Source organism: Bacillus rossius, chromosome 18, assembly GCF_032445375.1.
Source record: "Bacillus rossius redtenbacheri isolate Brsri chromosome 18, Brsri_v3, whole genome shotgun sequence".
NCBI classification, from domain to species: Eukaryota; Metazoa; Arthropoda; class Insecta; order Phasmatodea; family Bacillidae; genus Bacillus; species Bacillus rossius.
In genome coordinates, this window is record NC_086345.1 from 6,469,061 (window position 1) to 6,489,021 (window position 19,961).

General features: G+C 37.9%; 1 protein-coding gene across 1 annotated transcript in view; it reads left to right on the forward strand.

Annotated features, from left to right (window-relative positions):
• The first annotated feature begins 3,510 nt into the window (after positions 1–3,510).
• Positions 3,511–19,961, forward strand: part of LOC134541406 (uncharacterized) — a 40,643-nt gene continuing 24,192 nt past the window's right edge. The window contains exons 1-3 of the mRNA XM_063384833.1: positions 3,511–3,561; positions 3,708–3,760; positions 15,606–15,854. Coding sequence (XP_063240903.1) covers positions 3,759–3,760; positions 15,606–15,854 — 251 coding nt within the window. The 5' untranslated portion in view covers positions 3,511–3,561; positions 3,708–3,758. The remainder of the gene's footprint in view (positions 3,562–3,707; positions 3,761–15,605; positions 15,855–19,961) is intronic.

A 19,961-nucleotide genomic window follows, 5' to 3' on the forward strand; every position in this document is an offset into this window, starting at 1 on the left:
TATTAGCCTCTGATTGGCTGTTTAGAATATAAACAGTCCTTTGCAGAAATTCAAGATGGAAAGTGTTCCTGGCACAAGTGACAGTATATTTTACCTAATGCAACAAAAAAAATCAACAGGTTGACGTCCCTCGGCTTTAGGTCCCTGATTCCCCATTTACGTGATTGTCCTATTAAGCCCGTACTGCTCTCGTCGGTGAGGTGTGGGTCCAGGCCAACGTGACTGGGACCGGGTAATGCGGGACCTGGAGGGAGAGTTAGGTGAGGAGGGATAGTGGTAGGCTGTTCCAAGGATAACTCGGCACTGACGATTTCACGAGCCTCGTTTATTGAAGTTTTAGAACCTGCCGCAGCCTGGCGGAACCGTCGCGGAGCAAGCGCCCTTCCCGCGGTGACCCGGACTCCCGCAAGACCGTACTGTCCATTAACATGTCCCGTCACAGAGTGGGAATTTTCCCACGTAATACTGATCCCGATTAAGGTTACTCCACGAAGAAGCGCAACACGCGTGCGGTCCGTTACGTAACGTTTCGTAAAGACGACGAAGGTTCAGTGACCCGTAATTGCGCGTTCGCGTTCTGGAACTCTCGACAGGTAACGTACCTAACTCGAAAAACTCGTAAACTCAGTTAGATGAACGACTCGCGGAGGCAGCTCGGCTGCCGCGACAATCCGTGAACTTAAACGTACGACTGGCCACGAGCTCGGGGTACATGCCTCGCGAGCAGCGCGGAGTGGCGTACACGTCTGTCTCTGCTCGAGCCCTCAACACGACTGCCCTTCCCCGCCCGCCAGCGGGCTGGAGCCCGCGGGCTGCGGGGGAGGGGAGTAGAAATCGGCCGGCGTGGGAGAGGTCCTGCCCCGCGGCGCGCCAGGCTGCAATTACATACTAGCACGGCGAAACACTTGAGAAAATCACAGAATATTTACACAACTAAACGAAACATTAATCAAAAGCAAATTTACAGAATTAATAAATTACGATTACATTATTTACGTACTTGTTGATGCCCGTGACCATTTGGGAAAAATATACAAACACAGAATTATCTATTACACAAAAAAGGCTCACAGGCACGCTAGGGCGCACGCAGGTGCGTCCCTGGCCGTCGCACTTCACCGATGTTGCACTGGGGAAACAAGGGAGGTCGTTGACGAGGCATAACGGTCTGAAGGAGCCGAGGAGACACTTGGGTCGACGTCAAGGTAATTATATATACTTTTTTTAAATTGATACTGACCTTAATTATCTTAAAAATTAAAACTGTCGCTCAAACAGTAATAAAAAATAAGTTTAAAAAATTTTACTGTGCATGTTGTTCGAATTCCCGATTCGATAAAAGTATAGAGCAATATGAAAACACATTCCATTTCTGCTGATAATACTGTATAAACAAGTGAGAATCCCGCGTTTTCTGGATACAAAATAGAGATCAACAACACAGTCATTCGTTGACAGTAGACAATCGGTTTTAGAGCTGAACACACTTTTCAGCAACTACCGTGTAACCGTACACTTTCGCGTTTGTAAACGTGTTTACTTAAACATGTTCACCTGAAGTAGTTCAGTGTCCCGTGTAACCGCGCCCTTAAACACCGTTTCTTTATTTTGCAAATGCCTCCTGAACAATTAGGAAACAGTCCTCTATACTGTTTAGGGCCAGTGCGTATTAGAAGTAGGAACTCCCTCCCACCATCAACAGCCGTCGATCCTAGTGGAACACGCAGGGGCAAAAACCCACGACCACCTCGGTTAATCCTTGAATTAACCTGTCGCCAGCCGGAGATTTCCTTTAGAGCCACTGAAAACCACTAGGACCGCCCCGGGTCTCGATCCCGAGACCGCGGGTGACGGCAAACTATTAACTGTGAGAAATTAATAGGTAAGCAACTAATTATGTTAACCATACAACAAAATAAAGAAAATAATTATTAACAATAAAAAGAGTAATATTTAGACTCTTCGTTTTTATTTCTTCAAATACAATCCATTTTTTCTACTTCCTCTTGTTAGAAGTAAGTTTTTAAACGATGTTTCTCCATTGTGTACCTTTGAGTTAACTGTAGTGTCATTGGCCCACCCAATGCAGCTTCCTAGGCTTTTATAACCAAATAAAAATATATCTCTCTTAATAACACAAGAGCAGTAACACCATGACAGCCACCATCATCTCAGTCTGCAGTTTGGCCTGGATAGCTGCTTACCACACTTGGCAAGAATAAGGTACTTACATAATTATTGATATGGAGGGGCAATACCTGTGCAGCATGCTGTGAACATAGTACTGGACGAATACACTGACTTCCTAGTCAGGTGCGAGATGAAATCTGAGCCACAGAGGGGCGACACCGACAGATATGCGATCATAAAATGCGCGGGGGCACAGTGCAGCGGACAGCAGGGAGAGTGTGCCATTTGCCATGACTATGGTATCCTGAAGCACTGCACCTGAATATACTTGAGGGAATTCCTAAACTTCTGCGATGGTCTGTTCATGTGCAATGTCAGGCAACCAGTTTAAGGGATGAACGATCGGTACACAGTTTCCACGCTTTGGGCAGACCATTTATGCTACCTGAATTCGCGGGACAATCACACGAGCACATGCATGTGTTCCTGTAGGTCTGCTGGAACAGATTGGCACAGCATAATGTCCCGTTAGATGAGTGGGTAGGACGAGTGAGACAGCAGGTGAGGAGAGTCACGCAGATATGGTGGGTACAGACAGCGAGTACCAAATGAAGTGGGATCGGTTCGCGACAGCATTGGAAGTCCAGCGTTACTTTAAGTACCTACCTTATGTAGAAATGAGTTCTGTATAAGTTTGTAGGGTACTAGCAGATTTTAGTGCAACACACACCAAGTCATCACAAAAACTTTATTGTAATCTCTATGACACTTAGATGCTTACTCTAGTTTTCTGTTTCCTTTGACAAAAAATATGGTAGTGCCGGTAGTGCTGAGTGGCATACCAAAATTTTTCAGAGAAAAGAACCACTCCCAGTGTTTCAGAATGCCGAAGCTTCATGTTAAAAATAATTTTACTAGTTAGGGTCCCATTTTTTTTTTTACTTTTTGCATAAGTGAATATTTTTTTTGTTTTAGCTTAGGGTGGATAACATATGTAAAACCACTTCATTTAATTACCAATAAGCAGTTTTAGTTTTTTTATATTAATTCCTGCCTTAGTTTTATTTAAATAGTTTTCCTATTTCTAAATTCAGTACCTAAGTTACTAAGGTCATTTTGATAACATAACCATTCAGGCAACTCATGTCCTAAACACACGGCCCTAACTGTTTATAACTACGTTTAGTTATCATTCTTCGGAAAAAGCTTAATTTCCTTCACTACAGTAATTAAACAATATGTAGTGGCGTCAGCTGACTACAGTGTAAATAGGAAAGTGGCCTATATCTGCTTGTGCTGCTACCTTTTGATTGAAGTGAAGAAGAATATACTCTTGTACTATTGACGGAAATGTTAATATTGATTTTTTTTGTGGCGAAGTGAGCTGTCAAAATTCTGCAAGGTCTCTTTCGCCATCTTGACTGCATTGAGGTGAATCTTTTCGCGAATTTTCCAGTTTTTAATTGTTATTTTCTTATTTAAGTTGTAAAAAATATTTGTTAAATACTTTGAGTAGTTTAATTTATTATGATTATTGTGTTTGTATGGTTTTCCTGACTTTGTTTCCAATGTTTCAGGTTTTGTATCATCTGTGTTCAGATCCTCGTTTGCACATCAGCTGTAAGGAAATGTAAGTTTTTTGCCCATAGCTCTATCTTTAATTTGTTTGAAGTTTTTTTGAATGTTTAGTTAATGGTTTTAGGGTATACTGATTGTTACACCAGAATATTCTAGATACGGTAGTACATGGAATCCAGGCAGCAAAAAAAATAATTTATGTAAGGTATGCGAAGCCCAATCTGAATGTATTTTAAAGTATTTACTTTTACGTACTTGCCCCTGTTCTGATATCCCAAGGGTTGTCCGAATAGGAATTTCGGTAAGAAAGTATACGAATCTGTTGACTACTACCGTAGTTAAGTGTTGAGAATCGTCGCCATTTTGACATCCGCTATAGGTTATATTAAATATTACATTAATTTGAATACTAGTTAAAATCATTTTTACTTTACATGTTACTGTAGACAGTTTATAAGTTTAAGGAATAAATAATTGAACATGTTGAATACGTTTCATAAAGAAAATGTAAACTTTTACACTAATAAAATGAATTTTTTTTTAAGTCGACTGGAATGCTTATAATTGTAGGGTACTGTGTATTTAGAAGCCAAGTTTTACGTAAAAATAGAGGGTAGTAGTATTGATAACGGTGCTGAAGTACATTTATATGGGACAAGCATGGGAATGTGAAGGCATTCTAATGCCTGTTTTGCACAAAATTTTTCTTTATTTAATAAATTTTTGGGTATCATATTCTGTACTCGGTAATTTTCTATCTGTGCAGCTTTCACGTAAAAAAAAATTTCAATCTGGTTTTTGAAACACACTACTTATCCTGTAATCAGCGTTTCTTCATTTATATTGAGAAATTATTGTTTGTAGTTCACATTAAATAGCCTTTGCAGTTAAGCTGCAGTCTCAATGTGCTTCAATTGCATTGCTTATTCTGTGGTTTTCCATGCGTATGAATGTATGTTATTGTAATGCCAGGTGATGTAAATAACTATAGAAAAATTACGTGATTCCCTATTGTGCATCGAAACCCAAGTGTCAACCCTTGACACAGGTTTTTTGTTTAGCATCTTTGAGGCCTGAAGTGCTTGCTTACTTGCGACATCATGTAACCTGATACATAAGAAGAATTGTCATTGTGTGTACCAAACCTAATACCTAATTTTTTATATTTTAGGTTACATGCCATCGCATGTAGCAAGCCTGTGCTTCGCACCTCCATAACGCTAAAAAAATCCTGTCTAGGGTTGACGCTTGGGTTTGAATGTCACATGTGTTACAATATCCAAATCCAATAGGTTACAATATCCAGTTGGTCACCAACATTCAAATATTTTGGTTTTGCTAGATGAACAAAGTAACTAGATTAAAAAAATAAATATCTGGTCGTTAGTTTTTTCATAAAAGTGGTGACTGTTGGAAATCACCCTTTATCTGTAGCTTGATGTATATTTTTTTGTGGATTGCCTACAATATGTAGCTTTATTGAGGTGTAAATTTATGTTAATCAGAATTTTTTTTTTTGTCGAATTGTGACAGTTGAAGAGTCGCTGGGTGGGATTATTTACGCTGTGTTGGCATAGCTGCCAACTTATACGATTTTCCCGTACAATGTACAATTTTGCGCCCTAATGTACGATTGTACTATTGGTGTAAATTATTGTACGATTTCCAAGCTTTTTCCAATTTTTGTCTCATTTGGGTGATTCGTAACAGTAAATCTATACTGATGTCATACAATTACGGTATCGAACATGCGACATGCGGTATCAAGATCGTACACAACAGAAGACGTTTAGTAGATAATAAATAAAGCTCGTAATACTGTATTTTCGGAACTAGCATACTCCATTTGTAGTAGTTATGCAATATTTTCACTACAGCGTACCGTAATATTCACTCATTGTACGAACGTAACCTTGAACGCCATTGGCAGTGGAAAATTACCGTGTTTGCTACTGGGAGAAGCTACACATACGCGTACGGGAATTGTTTGTTTTCAAGCATGCGCGGAAATTTGCGGTAAAAATGGCGAGTAAACAGAAAAAGAAATCTTATAACCAAGTATTTTTAGATTGTTATAGTAAAGAAATTCCGTGGGTTAGGCGTTCAAAAACTGGCGTCAATTATGCTTTCTGTGCTTATTGCTCGTGTGAAATAAATATTTCGCACGGGGGTAGAAATGACTTGAAAGTTCACGAAGGAACAGTGAAACACACAAGGAATGCTTCACTTGGAAGTTCAACCAACATTAGTAATTTTTTTAGTGTTCAAAGTGACGATTTTAGTGTTATTCGAGCAGAATGTTATTTCACATAATTTATTCTGGAACATAACCTGCCGGTGTCAGTAGCAGATCATGCTGGACCTTTGTTGAGAAAAATGTTTCCCTGGAGCGAAGAATCTAAGAAATACAGTTGTGGACGCACCAAAACCACTGCAATAATTGCAGAAATGGCAAGTGAGCGTCAAAATGTTACAGCAGGTATGTTGAAAAAAGTTCCATTTTCAATTGCTACAGATGGGAGCAACAATGATTCTAAGCTTTACCCAGTTGTAGTGACCTATTTTAGTGAGAAAGATTCTCAAATCAAAATGGATTTGCTTGAAATTGTACCATTAGAGGGTGCTGCAACTGGGAAAAACATCGGGAAAATGTTACTCAACAGTTTAGAAAAGCATTCCATTCCTGTTAGAAATTGCATTGCCCTAGGTTCCGATAATGCATCGGTCATGATTGGCCACAAAAATGGTGTAGCCGCAGAACTTCAGCAACATAATGAAAATATTATTGTTTTGGGATGTGCATGCCATTTACTGCACTTAGCAGCACAAAAGGGTTCCACAGGGCTTCATGTTCGTGTAGATGAAATCCTTGTTGATATTTACTACTATTTGCATAAAAGTGCTAAACGTAAAGAGCAGCTCAAGAATTTGCAAATCCTCTGTGACAAAAAATCAAAGAAATTCTTGAAACATGTCTCCACTAGGTGGCTATCCCTGGGAGAGTGTATCGGTAGGTTAATAGATTTGTGGCAACCCTTAATTTGGTTTTATAAAGAAGAAGTAGATAGTAAGCTTGAATGTATAAAAGGTTCTTTACATTTGTACAAAATCCCTAAGAAGTTGCCAGGTAAAGTCGAAGAAAGTTCTTGCAGAGCTTCAGATGAAAACAGAAATGCAGGCTTGTGTTCAGGTGAAAGTTCCTTAAAAAGAACTTCAACTTCAGATAACTTTTGTTATGGCAAGAAGATCAAGCAGTCATGTGAACCAGTAGAGCAAAAAACCATTCCAATTTTGTCACGTCAAGAGAGAGTTTTCATGTTTCTCACTGATGACCTAAATAAAGCAGTTTGTTATTTTTTGTGGCATGTTATTCCTGTTTTTGATAAGACAAATGTTATCCTGCAATTAAATTTCCCTTGAAAAATGAAATTTTAAAGCATGCTGAAGTGGTTAATGTGAAAAATATTGAGAGCTCATCATTTTCTTCAGTGAAGTATTTTGTGGACATGTTTCCTGCTGTTCTACTTGTCAAGGATGGGGAGACACGTGAAGAGGCACTAGACATTCTTCAACAACAGTTTTGTTCTTTGCAGGTGGACAATGACATCCCACTGGATTCAGTGGAGAGAATAGACAAGTTGTGGTCTTACATAGGGAAAATAGGTAGTGGTGTTGGTGTTCCTAAGTATGACAGTTGCTCATGCAATGCTATCAGTGTTGGTTATTCCACATAGCAATGCTGAGTGTGAGAGGGTTTTTAGCAGCATTAAAAAAAATAGGACCACTTTCAGAGCTTCAATGTCAGACAAAGTTTTAAACAATATATTGTTGGCAAAACGTACTAACAGCATTTGTTATGAACAAGTCTTAGATGAAACTTTTCTCAAGAAAGCTAAATCTGCCACACATGTATCCCTGCTGCAGAAAAAATAAATAACGTATTCAAGCACCATGATATGTATCCAGTTACATGCACTTAGAATCATTAAAAAAAAGGTATGTTTCCAAAACCAAATTATTACCATCTTGTTTTTTACAGTTTTTTTCGTGAACATTATATGTGCAAAACAAAATAATTTTTGCCGCGCCTGTATTACGTATAAAAATTGCCTCTCAATGATTGTACTATAATTGTACTATTTTCTTTTGTAAATTGTACTAATTGCTTTTCTGTAAGGTTGGCAGGTATGTGTTGGATTTTACAGTTGATGTCCTATATCCTGTCTTTTGAATGCAATTGATTTTATTCAGAACCTTATCCTATACTGAAATATCACAAGGTCATTATTAATCCTGGATTGAAAGTTGGATGTTCTCCTAACCTCAATAATATCAATACCATCCATCAGCATCAGTGAATATTATATCTAGTTAACATCCACTTAAAGACTACAAATTATACTTGTAAAATGTATTACTTTGTTTTTAAGACTGGTAGAAATTGTTACCAAATTGCAAGCGCATGTAAGTTACCAGTAGCTTTATAAAACAGGTTGATATTACACCTATCCCTCATTTAGCATGACTAATTTGTTCCAAAAAATGCTTGTGTTATTTAAAATCGGGTATTCTGAAGCATTAGTTTCCGTAAATAGCAAGGCTAATTTATTTAATGTGTTCCAAAATTGTGCTGGAAATAATACTTTACGTAATATAAATGCGTTGAATAACACTCGACTATAAATATGTCACACCATTTATCTTTATATGCCTCCCATCTAATACTTTGTATGAAAAATACGACACCGCGTAACAGGAGATAACGTGGTTATGTACTTTATCATCAGTCGGCTGGCTGACTTGCCCGCCTGGACGTGACATTCAACGTGTACCGTTCCAAACCATCCTACTGATATTACTGTCCGAATAATTACATTTGAATTTTTCAAAAATTAAAAGTGCTTATTCGTGTATCACCGCTTGGTTCACACCAATCCTGTCAGGCCAATTATTTTTTTTTTTTTTCATAAATGGCATGATCATGTCATTAGGATCAAGGGATAAACTTGGATGTGGGATACAGAATAACTACCCAACTTGTAACTGTAAACGTTCATCTATGTTGTATGTGCATAAATCTCTTTTGCTGTGAGCATGAAGTGAAAATGTTTGTCATTGTGTAGAACGTTTGTTAAATTAGGAATGCTATCTATTCCCCAAAGTGCTTAGGAATTCTCATCATACAGATGTGCATTCCGTGCTGAACCAATCAACTCTTCCAGAAACACCAGCCAACAAATAGATGCTTCCACTTAGCAAACAAATGCCAAATAATAGCAAACAATTCATTTGGACATTGCTTGCTTCCATAAAACTATGCCTGCAGTACTTCATATTGTACAAGTTTTAATTCAAATACAAGTAATATAAAATGTTTCTTTATATTTGCAGTGACATTCACAACAGAAATATATATAAAACTGTTTTCGTAATTATTATGAAAATGCATTTAACTCGACTAGTATCAAAACGAAAACGTAAATGTGATGATGTAAGCACTTGGACTGAAAAACTTAAGTGGGTAATTGAAATCTCACAATCTTTCACTCCTGTCTTATCACAAGCACCACAGTGGTTAGCAGGCCTAAATGTATTTTTAGGCAGAAGCCACTAGTCTAGAATATTGTCCTAATTTTTAACATAGCTAAACACTACATCCTTAAACATATGATTATCAATATTCCTACCTCACCTCGTAGCAATATTACAGTCTTTAAACCTTATTTTCCTTGACAAATTCAGTGTTAAAACATGATTCAAATAGAATGTTAAAAGTATCAAATAAAGCCAATATTTTGAAGTTATACTTCAGGAGCCTGCACCATCAGGGTTACCCTTGACCGGGATAATCTGGAAAATGGAGAACTCAGCGAGTTGAAAAGGTGTCTTCAAAATCTGGAAAACACATGAAAATTGTCAGTGTTTATTACCAAACTGCATTATTATTAATTCATGTGTTGAATATCTACCTGTTATCATTAATTAAATGCAAGTACCATTACCAATGAACCAACTGTGTATTGTGCTGCCAATTATCGTTTTTTTGGGAAAAAATTTAAATTTGAATTTTGAAACATAATTTTACCAGTAATTTTATAACTAAACTTAAAAAAATTTTCTGCTCTCTGCACACTGCCACTTAATCTTTGTCAGGCTAGCCTCCCTATTCTGTTCCCAGCGCTAGATCTGATTTTTGCAGAGTCTTTGCGAGCCAGCTTGTGTCTCGTCTTATCCCTGCTTTGATGCATGCCGGTCGCCTGTGCTTCCCCTCCGAGCCGTGATCAAGACGGCTTATCCCTGTGTTTTCCCAGGGCCCTGTTTTTCTTGGAGATCTCCCGAGGCAAGCACCTCAAGGCACATTTGCGAGCCGTTCTACCAAACCCTCGGTCACGCTTCTGGCCTGAGTAGAGCCTCGTTCCCACGGTCATCACAGTTTCCACAACCCCCCACCCCACCCCCCCAGGCTTTCCTGAGAACACTGCCCAGAGCACTGACCGGTCCTTAACCCCGGGCGACCTGTCTCAAGGTCTGAACATCGTCTCTGCGCTCTTGTGGCGAAATTAGCAACTCATCTGAGCAGTGGTCAAGCTCAGCCTGCCCCCTGGCGACTCACGCCACAAGTTCTTTTGTGAGCCTCCAGATAGCTCCACCAGTCTCCTCCATAAGCCCCCTGATTAGTCGATTTGTGTTCTGTTTTTGCCATCCACTCTGAGATCTTCGGAATCTTTGGGCCCAGTAGCCGGAAACCCCCCCCCCCCCCCTTTCTTTAGATATCAAGCTCGTGTTTTAATTAAGTGTCGGGGCTGTGCACAATAAATGTTAACCTTTTTTTTTTGTTTTATCAAGTTTCTCTGACATTTTACTGAGAATTTGTACGCCTCAGATGTGAAGCGTAGGTCCAGGTAGTCTGCTGGCCCACCCCAAGACTTAGGATTTGTTTCCCGTGTATCTGCGCACTTGGAAGACAGTCGCTAGGGTGAATTCGCTATTGGTGAAGGCACGGAACAGTGAGTAACGATCAGAGGAAGTGAAGTGATTGTTTGCTGCAGGATCTACGATCGTAGAAATAACATGTGATAATTGTGTCGTTTGAGAAGAATACAAGTGGAAATTTATATTGAACATTTTAATTTGGTAATTATCATGAACAGTTTCAAACCAAATAATCGTCTTAAACCTAACACACCACTGCCTGAAACAGTAGTAGAAAGTTGTCAAGAGTTTGTTTGTGCAAGAACAGTCATCTTAGCCAGGCACGATTGTGACTTGTTACAAAATTACATTACTATACAATTAAAATAAAAAGTATAAATTAAATTAAGTTGTAAACATCAAACAGCAGAGGAAGTTCAAAATTGAAATGCTAATGTACATTCTTCTATACTTTCATTAAGTAGCTTGTCTTGTAGATGTTCTGTAGGTCTTCTACAAAACTATATATATCAACGATAAATCAATTGCGTTCTAAACAATGACTTATTTACATCTGAACTTCAGAATAGAGGGTCAAAGAACAAATTTGCTATCCCCTACCATCAATGGTTTGTTTCCCAAATAGCAATTACTTTCTGAAATAATATGTACACAAATATATAAAATGAAATTTCTAGAGTTGTTCCGATACCATATTTTACGATACCAATACCCCGATATCAGTGTTTTTTTATTTTATATTTTTACATGCCAATATTGTTGTAAAAAAATAAAAAAAATGAATCCAAATTTAAAAAATACTTTTCTTTTTACTACACCATTTAAAATAACAAAGTAATTGAAATATGTTTGCACAGTATTAGAAAGATGGCAAGCTAAAGTAAATCTGAGGCCCATTTTATACACACATTCATTTACTTCAGATAGCGCAAATTTTGTTTCAAGAACACTAATTGGTTTACATGTTCAGGAAGCAATAGACTGCGGTGATCTGTAACAAGTCCAGCTTGCGAAAAGACTAGTTCAGAGAAGACTGAACCAGCTGGTACAGCAAGCCAGAATTTGGCCAATCTCTTGAGATTCTTGTATGGTGAAGAACCCCGGAAACTAGCCGGGGATGTATCATAGCTGACAGGTAGTCATTCAGTTCACTCTCAACACTGGTTTCACCTACTGCGAATCTTTTGTTTCTGGCCTTCTGACTTACCAGTCTTTTGTTTACCTAGAAAATAAAGCAATGGACATTAAAAATCGACTCTTATACAAGAAATTTTTATTAAACTTCCTGAACCATTAAAATTTATGTTACTAACCTGCAAAAGAGAGCGTTGATGATTTTCTGTTACTTTTTCACATTCATTGTTATCATCATATCATCATCATCATCGCTTTGACTGTTCTTGGAACTAGCAGTAGGTTCAATGAGAGAAATTTCTTCAGAAATCAGTTCTCTGCACTTTCTCAAAGTGTTGTCAATATCATCATCGAAGAAACTGGATTTGTACCTAGGATTCAGCACTGTTGCCAAAATATTAGCCTTGGAGTCAAAATTGTGGAAACCGCCTTACCAGCTCTGAATGTAGGTCATTCAATAAACCTGTCACATTCTGTTTTTCCAGTTCTTCTTGCAAGTCAAGTAAAACTGATTTCAGGCCATGAATCAAAGACCAAATATCAGCTATAGATGTGTCTTGTTTACTGATCTCATTTGTGAACTGAGCAAAATGAGTTAGAATTGTTAGGACATTGCCAGCCAAGACCCAGTCTGATGGTTGCAAGTTTGTAACTTGTGGGAATTTATTTGCTACAACTGAAACAATAAAAAAGTTATCTTACGATAAGGTACATTTAGGGCTTGTTTAAGCATTTTGTAAATATGGAAAAATGGGATAAAATGAAATGAAAATACACTAACCTGCAACTGCATCTTTCTACTCAACAAGCCACTGTAGCATAAGAAATGCTGAATCCCATCTATTGGGTTCATCTTGTAATAAGAATTTGGTTTTTGACCCAATGATAACTGCGCTGAATTCAAGGCCTTCATTCCAGATGTTGAATGCTTAAAAAACCCAACAAGTTGTCTTGCCATTTTGAGAAGCTTTCGTACATTTGGATGGTTCAAAACTGCTTGATTGACAACCTAAAACAAAAATAAATGGTAAATAAGCCTACATAAAGTGAAGAAAATTACTAGTAGAATAGCCTAACATGAAACTGATCCAATAAGTTTCAAAAATTAAGTTCAGCAGATTGATAGGAAATCTCTACAATAAATTTAGTAACATAACTAATAGTTAACTTAGGCTACCAGCTGGATTGAATGAGCTGAACAACCCATATGCACAACATTGAGTTTTGCTACTGCTGCAACCATGTTCGCAGCATTGTCAGTGACTACTGCTTTCACCTTAGTTGAGATATTCCACTGTGCAAAAGCAGTTCTCATGTTCTCAGATATCAATTGGGCCATGTGTGTAGCACCTTCAAATGGCATCACTTCCAAGAGCAAATGATACTTTTTGAAGTCAGGGTCATGGAAGTGTGCAGTAATGGAGATGTAATCCCTATTTCCTACAGATGTTCATAGGTCTGAGGTGATGCATACTTCATTTGCTCTAGTCAAAATCTGACTTATTTTTGCTTTTGCTTCTTCGTATATTTCAGGTATCAAAGAATTGGCAAAAAGTTTTCTACCTGGAATGTCATATTTTGGACATATCTTGTTCATCAACACTTTAAAACCCTCACTTTCCACAAATCTATATGGTAGTTTGTTCAAGCAAAGCATTTCTGCAATTGCTCTGCTTATTTCTTTCGCCCATTTGTCATTTTTCTCATACTTGCAATTTTTATTGTAAGTATCTATTAAGGTAAGTTGTTTACTACTGCTACTTTGTTCAGGAATACTCTGACTGGTAGATGCAAACGAAACACTTCTGTGTTTTTTTGACTCCAAGCTTTCAGCTTTAACACATTTTGATGTGCATCACAAACACAATGTTTCAATTGCTTGGTAAGATTTGATGTCGTGAAACTACTATTTTCCTTACCACCCCGAGACACGATTTTACCACAGTGGTTGCATTTCGCTTTACTTATCTGTCAAGTCTTTAGAGAAGTATTTCCACACACTAGACATTTTTTTTTTTACCAGTTAATAATAACTCATAGCTGCTAAATTAAAAAAAAGCAAGACACGTGATTGCAATCCTAAAAACGGTACTAGTCGAAAACACTAAACACTCGTGAAACCATAATAACATAAACAAAACAGTATTTTTTATTCTTTAAGCATTGGAAAAATGTCAGTGTAATGAAACATATCAGTCGCACCACAGGTTTTTGTTGGCATGCAAAAATGTTCACGGAATAGTTCTTTGCTTAGTCACGAGATGTCGCAGTACCTTAACTGGAACAATATCGATCGTATCACGTGTTTTTGTCGGAAACTTCTCCTTGCAGATGCGAGATGTCGAAACTTGTATGCTTCAGCATTGCTGTACCTGGTGATATTATCATTGGTGTGTTGTAGCAGTTGCTTTTGTTTGTTATTATTCCTGTGTTGTGCAGCGTGAGTGCCAGACAGGCAGGCTATAAAGATAAGATAACGATAACATGAGGTATTCACTGCCGGCAATGGTCTATTAGTAAGCAAAGATAGCTCCTGGTTTATTTCTTATCGGACCAACTGGTAAAAAAATATTGCTGATATGTATTGATAATTATTAAAAGGCCATTTGTATTTTTTGTATCCCGATACTAATGTATCGGCCCGATACCAATGTATCGGCCCGATACCAATGTATCGGCCCGATACCATGCCCCATACAAGTACATTAAAAAAAGTTAAGTATCGGCCGGTACCGATACTAAGTATCGGTATCGGAACAACTCTAGAAATTTCGGTAGAATGCAGCTGGGTATTGACTAAAATAATATTTTTTTACTTGAAATGTATGACCCTAATTTAATTAACTGCAATTACAATAACTAAGGAAAAAATTCTCTACAATTTGCTTTTTGAATTTTGTAGCTCACCTTTGAATTAAAAAGTGGGTTTTACTTTTTTTTTAATTTATAAAGTAAATATAATTAGTGATAAAATTAAATGCTATGGCTGAAAATTCAGATGGACACTATGCTTGAATTAAATATGTTTTTGAGAGATATTTGTAGACTATAGAATTGAACTAACACACCAAAATATTTTTTTTGTGAATTAACTATTTAACACTGTTCTTTTATTGAGGTAATTTGTGATATTACAAATAGTTTGTACCTCTTGGCAGTGGTGAAGGTGATGAATTAAAAGGGTCCTTAAAAACTCCTTAATTTTTGATTGCTTTCACAAGAGGGTACGGACTATGATGAGGTTTATGTAATTGTTTTTAAAACCTGATCTTGAAATCACTGCCTCAAATGGAGGGCTGCAGTTGGCCAGATGGACATAAATGATTACGGCCAGCATGTGAACCTGCACAGCGAAGTCACTCATGACTAACCATGTTGCATTGTGTCGCAAGAAAACATGTACGTAGATATTGAAGGTGCTGAAATAAAGCTGTTTTAAAGTAATTTTTTTGTACCTGAAGAAATGCAGTTACAATATACAATTTATTTATTTATTTTATTTATTTATATTCCATTGAGCCTTCTTTTGGTAGAAACCATAAGGCTATGGAACATGTCATTTAGTACATATTTACAGTTAATACATATACATAACAGTTTTACATGTACCTACACAGTTTTAAATACACATACATATCTATTTAGTTTTACATACATATAACTTTGAAGTAAAAAACAAAGATTAATAAAAATTTTCAGATAATGTGAATTACAAATATTACAGAATTATTATAATATTAAAACATATACAATGAAATTTGGAGATGTGGAAGTTTAAAATGTAGCAATGCTGCAACTGTGATGTGGGGCTGTGTGATGGCTGATTGCAGGGTGTTCCAAGGAGGCAGCGGGTTCCGAGGCAATGACCGCAGGGGCGGAGCCGGCGGCGGTGCTGGCGGCGGTGGCTTCAGGGGCCGGCCGGGCTCCTCCGGGGGCCGGTTCGGCGGGGGCGACGACTGGCGAGGGGCCAACGGCAAGAGCCAGCCGGGGGGCAGCCTCAGCAAGCCCAACTGGGACATGAGCAGCCTGCGGCCCATCGCCAAAAACTTCTACGTCCCCCACTACAACGTCCTGAACAGGTGCTGTTACCCGACACAACTGCTTACCTTTTTATTTTCAATCCCTCGTGTATGTCGCAAAGACTTGGAAATATCAGGGTGGCAACCCGACCTGGAAAATTAAGAAACCTGAAATTAGCTGGGAATTTTTTTGGTGCCAGAAAACCCACGAGAAACCCGATAATTTTTGAAAAGTCATTGGGAATAATTTGTCTAGCAAAATTAAAATAACTGCTCATCGTGCCTACGAAATGTGTCGTGTGCCATTTTTGAGTGCAAACCTCTGCAGCGGGTGTGAGGAATGTGACATGTCTTTAAGATAGTCCTGCGAGTTGCCAGCGACTAAGGCCACCCCCACCTGATGCCCATAATCTGCTATAACTTCTGTTATACAAATGGGTGTAAAATTGTGCATGAAAGTTTTGTATAGCAGAAGAGAAGAAATAATTCTCAACTCCATACACATGATACCTGGAATGCTGATGCATTTGCTGACTGAAGCAAGCATATCAGGGTAGGATAAAAATGTTGTCAATTTAACCAAATACTGAAAAAAAAAAATGCAAATTGCTGCTGTTTATATTATAAATAATGTATACTTATGAATGGTGTTTTTATATTTTTCTTCGATATTTCATTTACAATAAAAATATATAAAAATTGGTTTAGTATTTAAAAACATGCAGAGCAATTTTGAAATTAATGTAAATGTGTTTTTTATTGGTAGGTTAGTTTAAAAAGTAGTAATATAAAATTGAAAGGATGCAAGAAAAATTGGGTTTGCTTTAATGTAGTTTATTTATGATATACTCATAATCAGGGCTAGATTTCAAGGAATATTTTAACCTGCCCAACAGACAGGTGTAATCGAAAATTTGCCTGTCCGCCATCCAATTTGCCTGTCCGCTGTTTTACCCAAATAAAAAAAAATTCAAAGTCGCTGAAAAAGTGTGAAAAAAGGATTTTTGCTATATTTTGCACCTATTTTTATCACACACTTAACATCCTTATTTAATCATAATTTTCAGACGAGTCTCTGTCTGAGTCACTGCACGAATAACTTTGCTGATTCTCTCTTGAACATCTTCGATAAGGAGGCTGAAAGGGTCGACGTTTTCTCTGAACATTATGATACCAGAGATTTATTGCTGGTGCTGGATCAAACTCACTTTCAGAAGGTGACTGTATTTGAACACGCATGAGGGCAGACAGTGTATCATCATTTAGACAGTTTCGCCAGTCTGTCTTTATAGACTTCATGAGCGAGAACCCTCGCTCACAATCTGCAGTGTGAGCTGGCAGGGATAGCACAAGATCAATGAGAGAGAGTACATTTTCATACTCAGTGTGGTATTTGAGATTGATATCACTCCAATTTGCTTTGGTTACTGGGTTATACAGCTGGTAAACTGTGGTCTTTAGACTTGTCCATTCCAACTCAATCATTTCACACTTTACTCCATTATTCACAAGGGAGGCAGAAAAAAAGTGTATCAACCTAACGATGCAAGTGTCACCAAACTCTGGCTGAATGCTTGTAGGCCACGTTTTAAAACTACACAAATTTGTAGCAGTCAGTAATTCACAGAGTCCAGTTTTCTTATCTCCAAGGCGAGATTCTAAATTTTCAACAATTGCATATTTATAACAGCTGTTTTCTTGGGTGTCTGCAAAGGAGCTCCTTTCAACTGCTTAGCTTCATCTTCAATTAATTTGTTGCATGCACGGAGATGAAAGCCATCTTTGTCACAGAGCTTCTGCAACATGGTGATAGTATCAAACAGTGACTTTTGTGTTTCTGCTACAGTCAAATAAGGATGTTGCAAAAGTTGTGAAAAGTAACTCAAAATGGAGGTTACATCGCAAAAGAAGTGAATATACTGAAAAAATTCCAAATTGTCCAGTGCATCGTCAATAAATTTGCATGAACCAGCAGTTGATGCATTACTAGAGGCACTGGAAAATCGTAAAAACGATATAGGCGCGAATAAAAGCGACAAAATGGTTTATCGACGAATAAACACTGCAATCCCGTTTTTAGAAGAAAGAATTAAAATTTCAAGTAATATTAAAATTTCCAGTAAATTTTAGGTTTACCTAACTCATACAATAAAGAACATTCTTTATTTTATCCATCTTCTTACCGTGTTTCAAGATTACCTAATAAACGGTGACGATGGCGAGCCATGTAAACAATCAACACAATCTATGAATCTTGTAAATAACACGAAAAACAATTTAAATACGCATAGGCTTGCGTGGAAACTTGGTTAACGGCAAACGTAACGTACGACCCAAACAAATGTAAACGGTTAAAGAGAGACGTTTATTTACGCGCATGAATATTTTCACGGGAAAGAAAGTGAAAACATTGAAGCGGCCATGTTTGCAAACGTGTGCGTGCTATTAACACAAGCAATCAAATTATTTACTGTTAAATGACAACAACTAAAATATAAAAATGCATTAATTTAAGTTTACAACCACGCAGCTTAGATTTGGCAACTACAAAAAAAATTACGAAAATCTACTTCAGTCAAATTCATTAGCACTTTAACGGGAAAAAAAGATGGCAGCAATGTAGCTCTATGCTTTTGTCACTCGTTTGTTGGACGTACCTAGTGTTTTCCTTATTCCCTAACCCGAAAAACAAGCGGTAATCTGTGAAACTAAAATATTGCGCTGCTATTCACAATAAAATTAAGGTTATTAAAGTCGGTTTTCTGTATCGCGTTCGCGTGCAATGCAGTTAGAACTATAAAATATGTATGTGTGTGTGTGTGTGTATATATATAATTACCATTATGGGACGGACAAAATCTGTTACGTTGCATTCACGTGCAGAGTAATACAAGTCGCACCATTTCTATGTTAGTGACACTAACATACTTATATGCAAAGCTTGCAACATCCGCATAAACTGGGAGAAGAATTAAAATTAATGCTATATAAATGCTATATGGCAAAATATAAATGCTACAATCAGCCATTATAAACGCTATTTTCCAGTGCCTCTATGCATTTCACGTTGATTCCTGGCGTAAATTTTCTGCAGTGAGGATGAGTGCAGGAACAATTTTGAGCCTCCAACTCTGGTAGGTACGCAGAACTTGATTCTCAGAGTTTCACAATATTTTTTCAAGATCGTGGAAGAATGCATATAATTTCTTCAAGAAATGTTCCACTTTGAGATTCAATGGTGTTTCAGAAAGTGCAGCCTTCAATGCGAGTTCAAGACTGTGTGCTAGACAATGTGGCTGAATTGATTGCTTCAATTTGGTACTAACTCCATTATGCAATCCTCGCATCACTGCTGCACCATCACTTGCAAAGCCTACCAAATGCAGCTTTAAATCTGAAATGGTGAACCCACAATACTCATTTAAAACACACAATATGCAGTCATAAATCAAGGCTGCATTAGGCCTTTCTACATGTTTTAACACTACAAACTTACAATTTTCTTTAACAGCAATCCTTACATAAACAATGACCTGTTCTTGTACAGCACTGTCTGTAGACTCATCACTAGGGCCTGGAATTTTTCGCGATCGCGAATTTTGCGAAAATTCGCATGAAAACGTGAAAAGTAAGTACATTCGTGAAAATCACAACATTTCTATATTACACTGCGAATATATCCCCGAAAAGTACCATTACAGTAGAATCCCGCCGAGGCGACCCCCCTCTGATGCGTCCATTCCGTTTATACGACCGTTTTTTTTTGAGAAACGGTGAAAAATTTGAGCAGAGAAAGTCGAAAATTTGAGTAAAATCGGCTGAAAAACAAGTCTGTTACACTTTGTTGGGCGCTAAGTGTTCACGTTCTTGGCGAGAGCTGTACTGTAAGCAGGCAGGCATACAAAAGACGGCTAAAAATAGATACCACCCCTCTAGACTGGCCACGCGGCAGTGTCTAGCCGAGCTCGGCGCCTCCACTATCGCACGAAAAGCCATCTCAGCTGTCACTTTATCTTTCCCGCCCGGCGGCTTGACGTCATAGCGACGCTTACCTCTCCCATCCCCTGCTAATTCTTCAAGGCTCATCCCTCCCAGAGCCACAGACATTGTAAAAACAACCCCCCCCCCCCCCTTCTTTTTAACAGCTAACATTTCAACACATTCCCT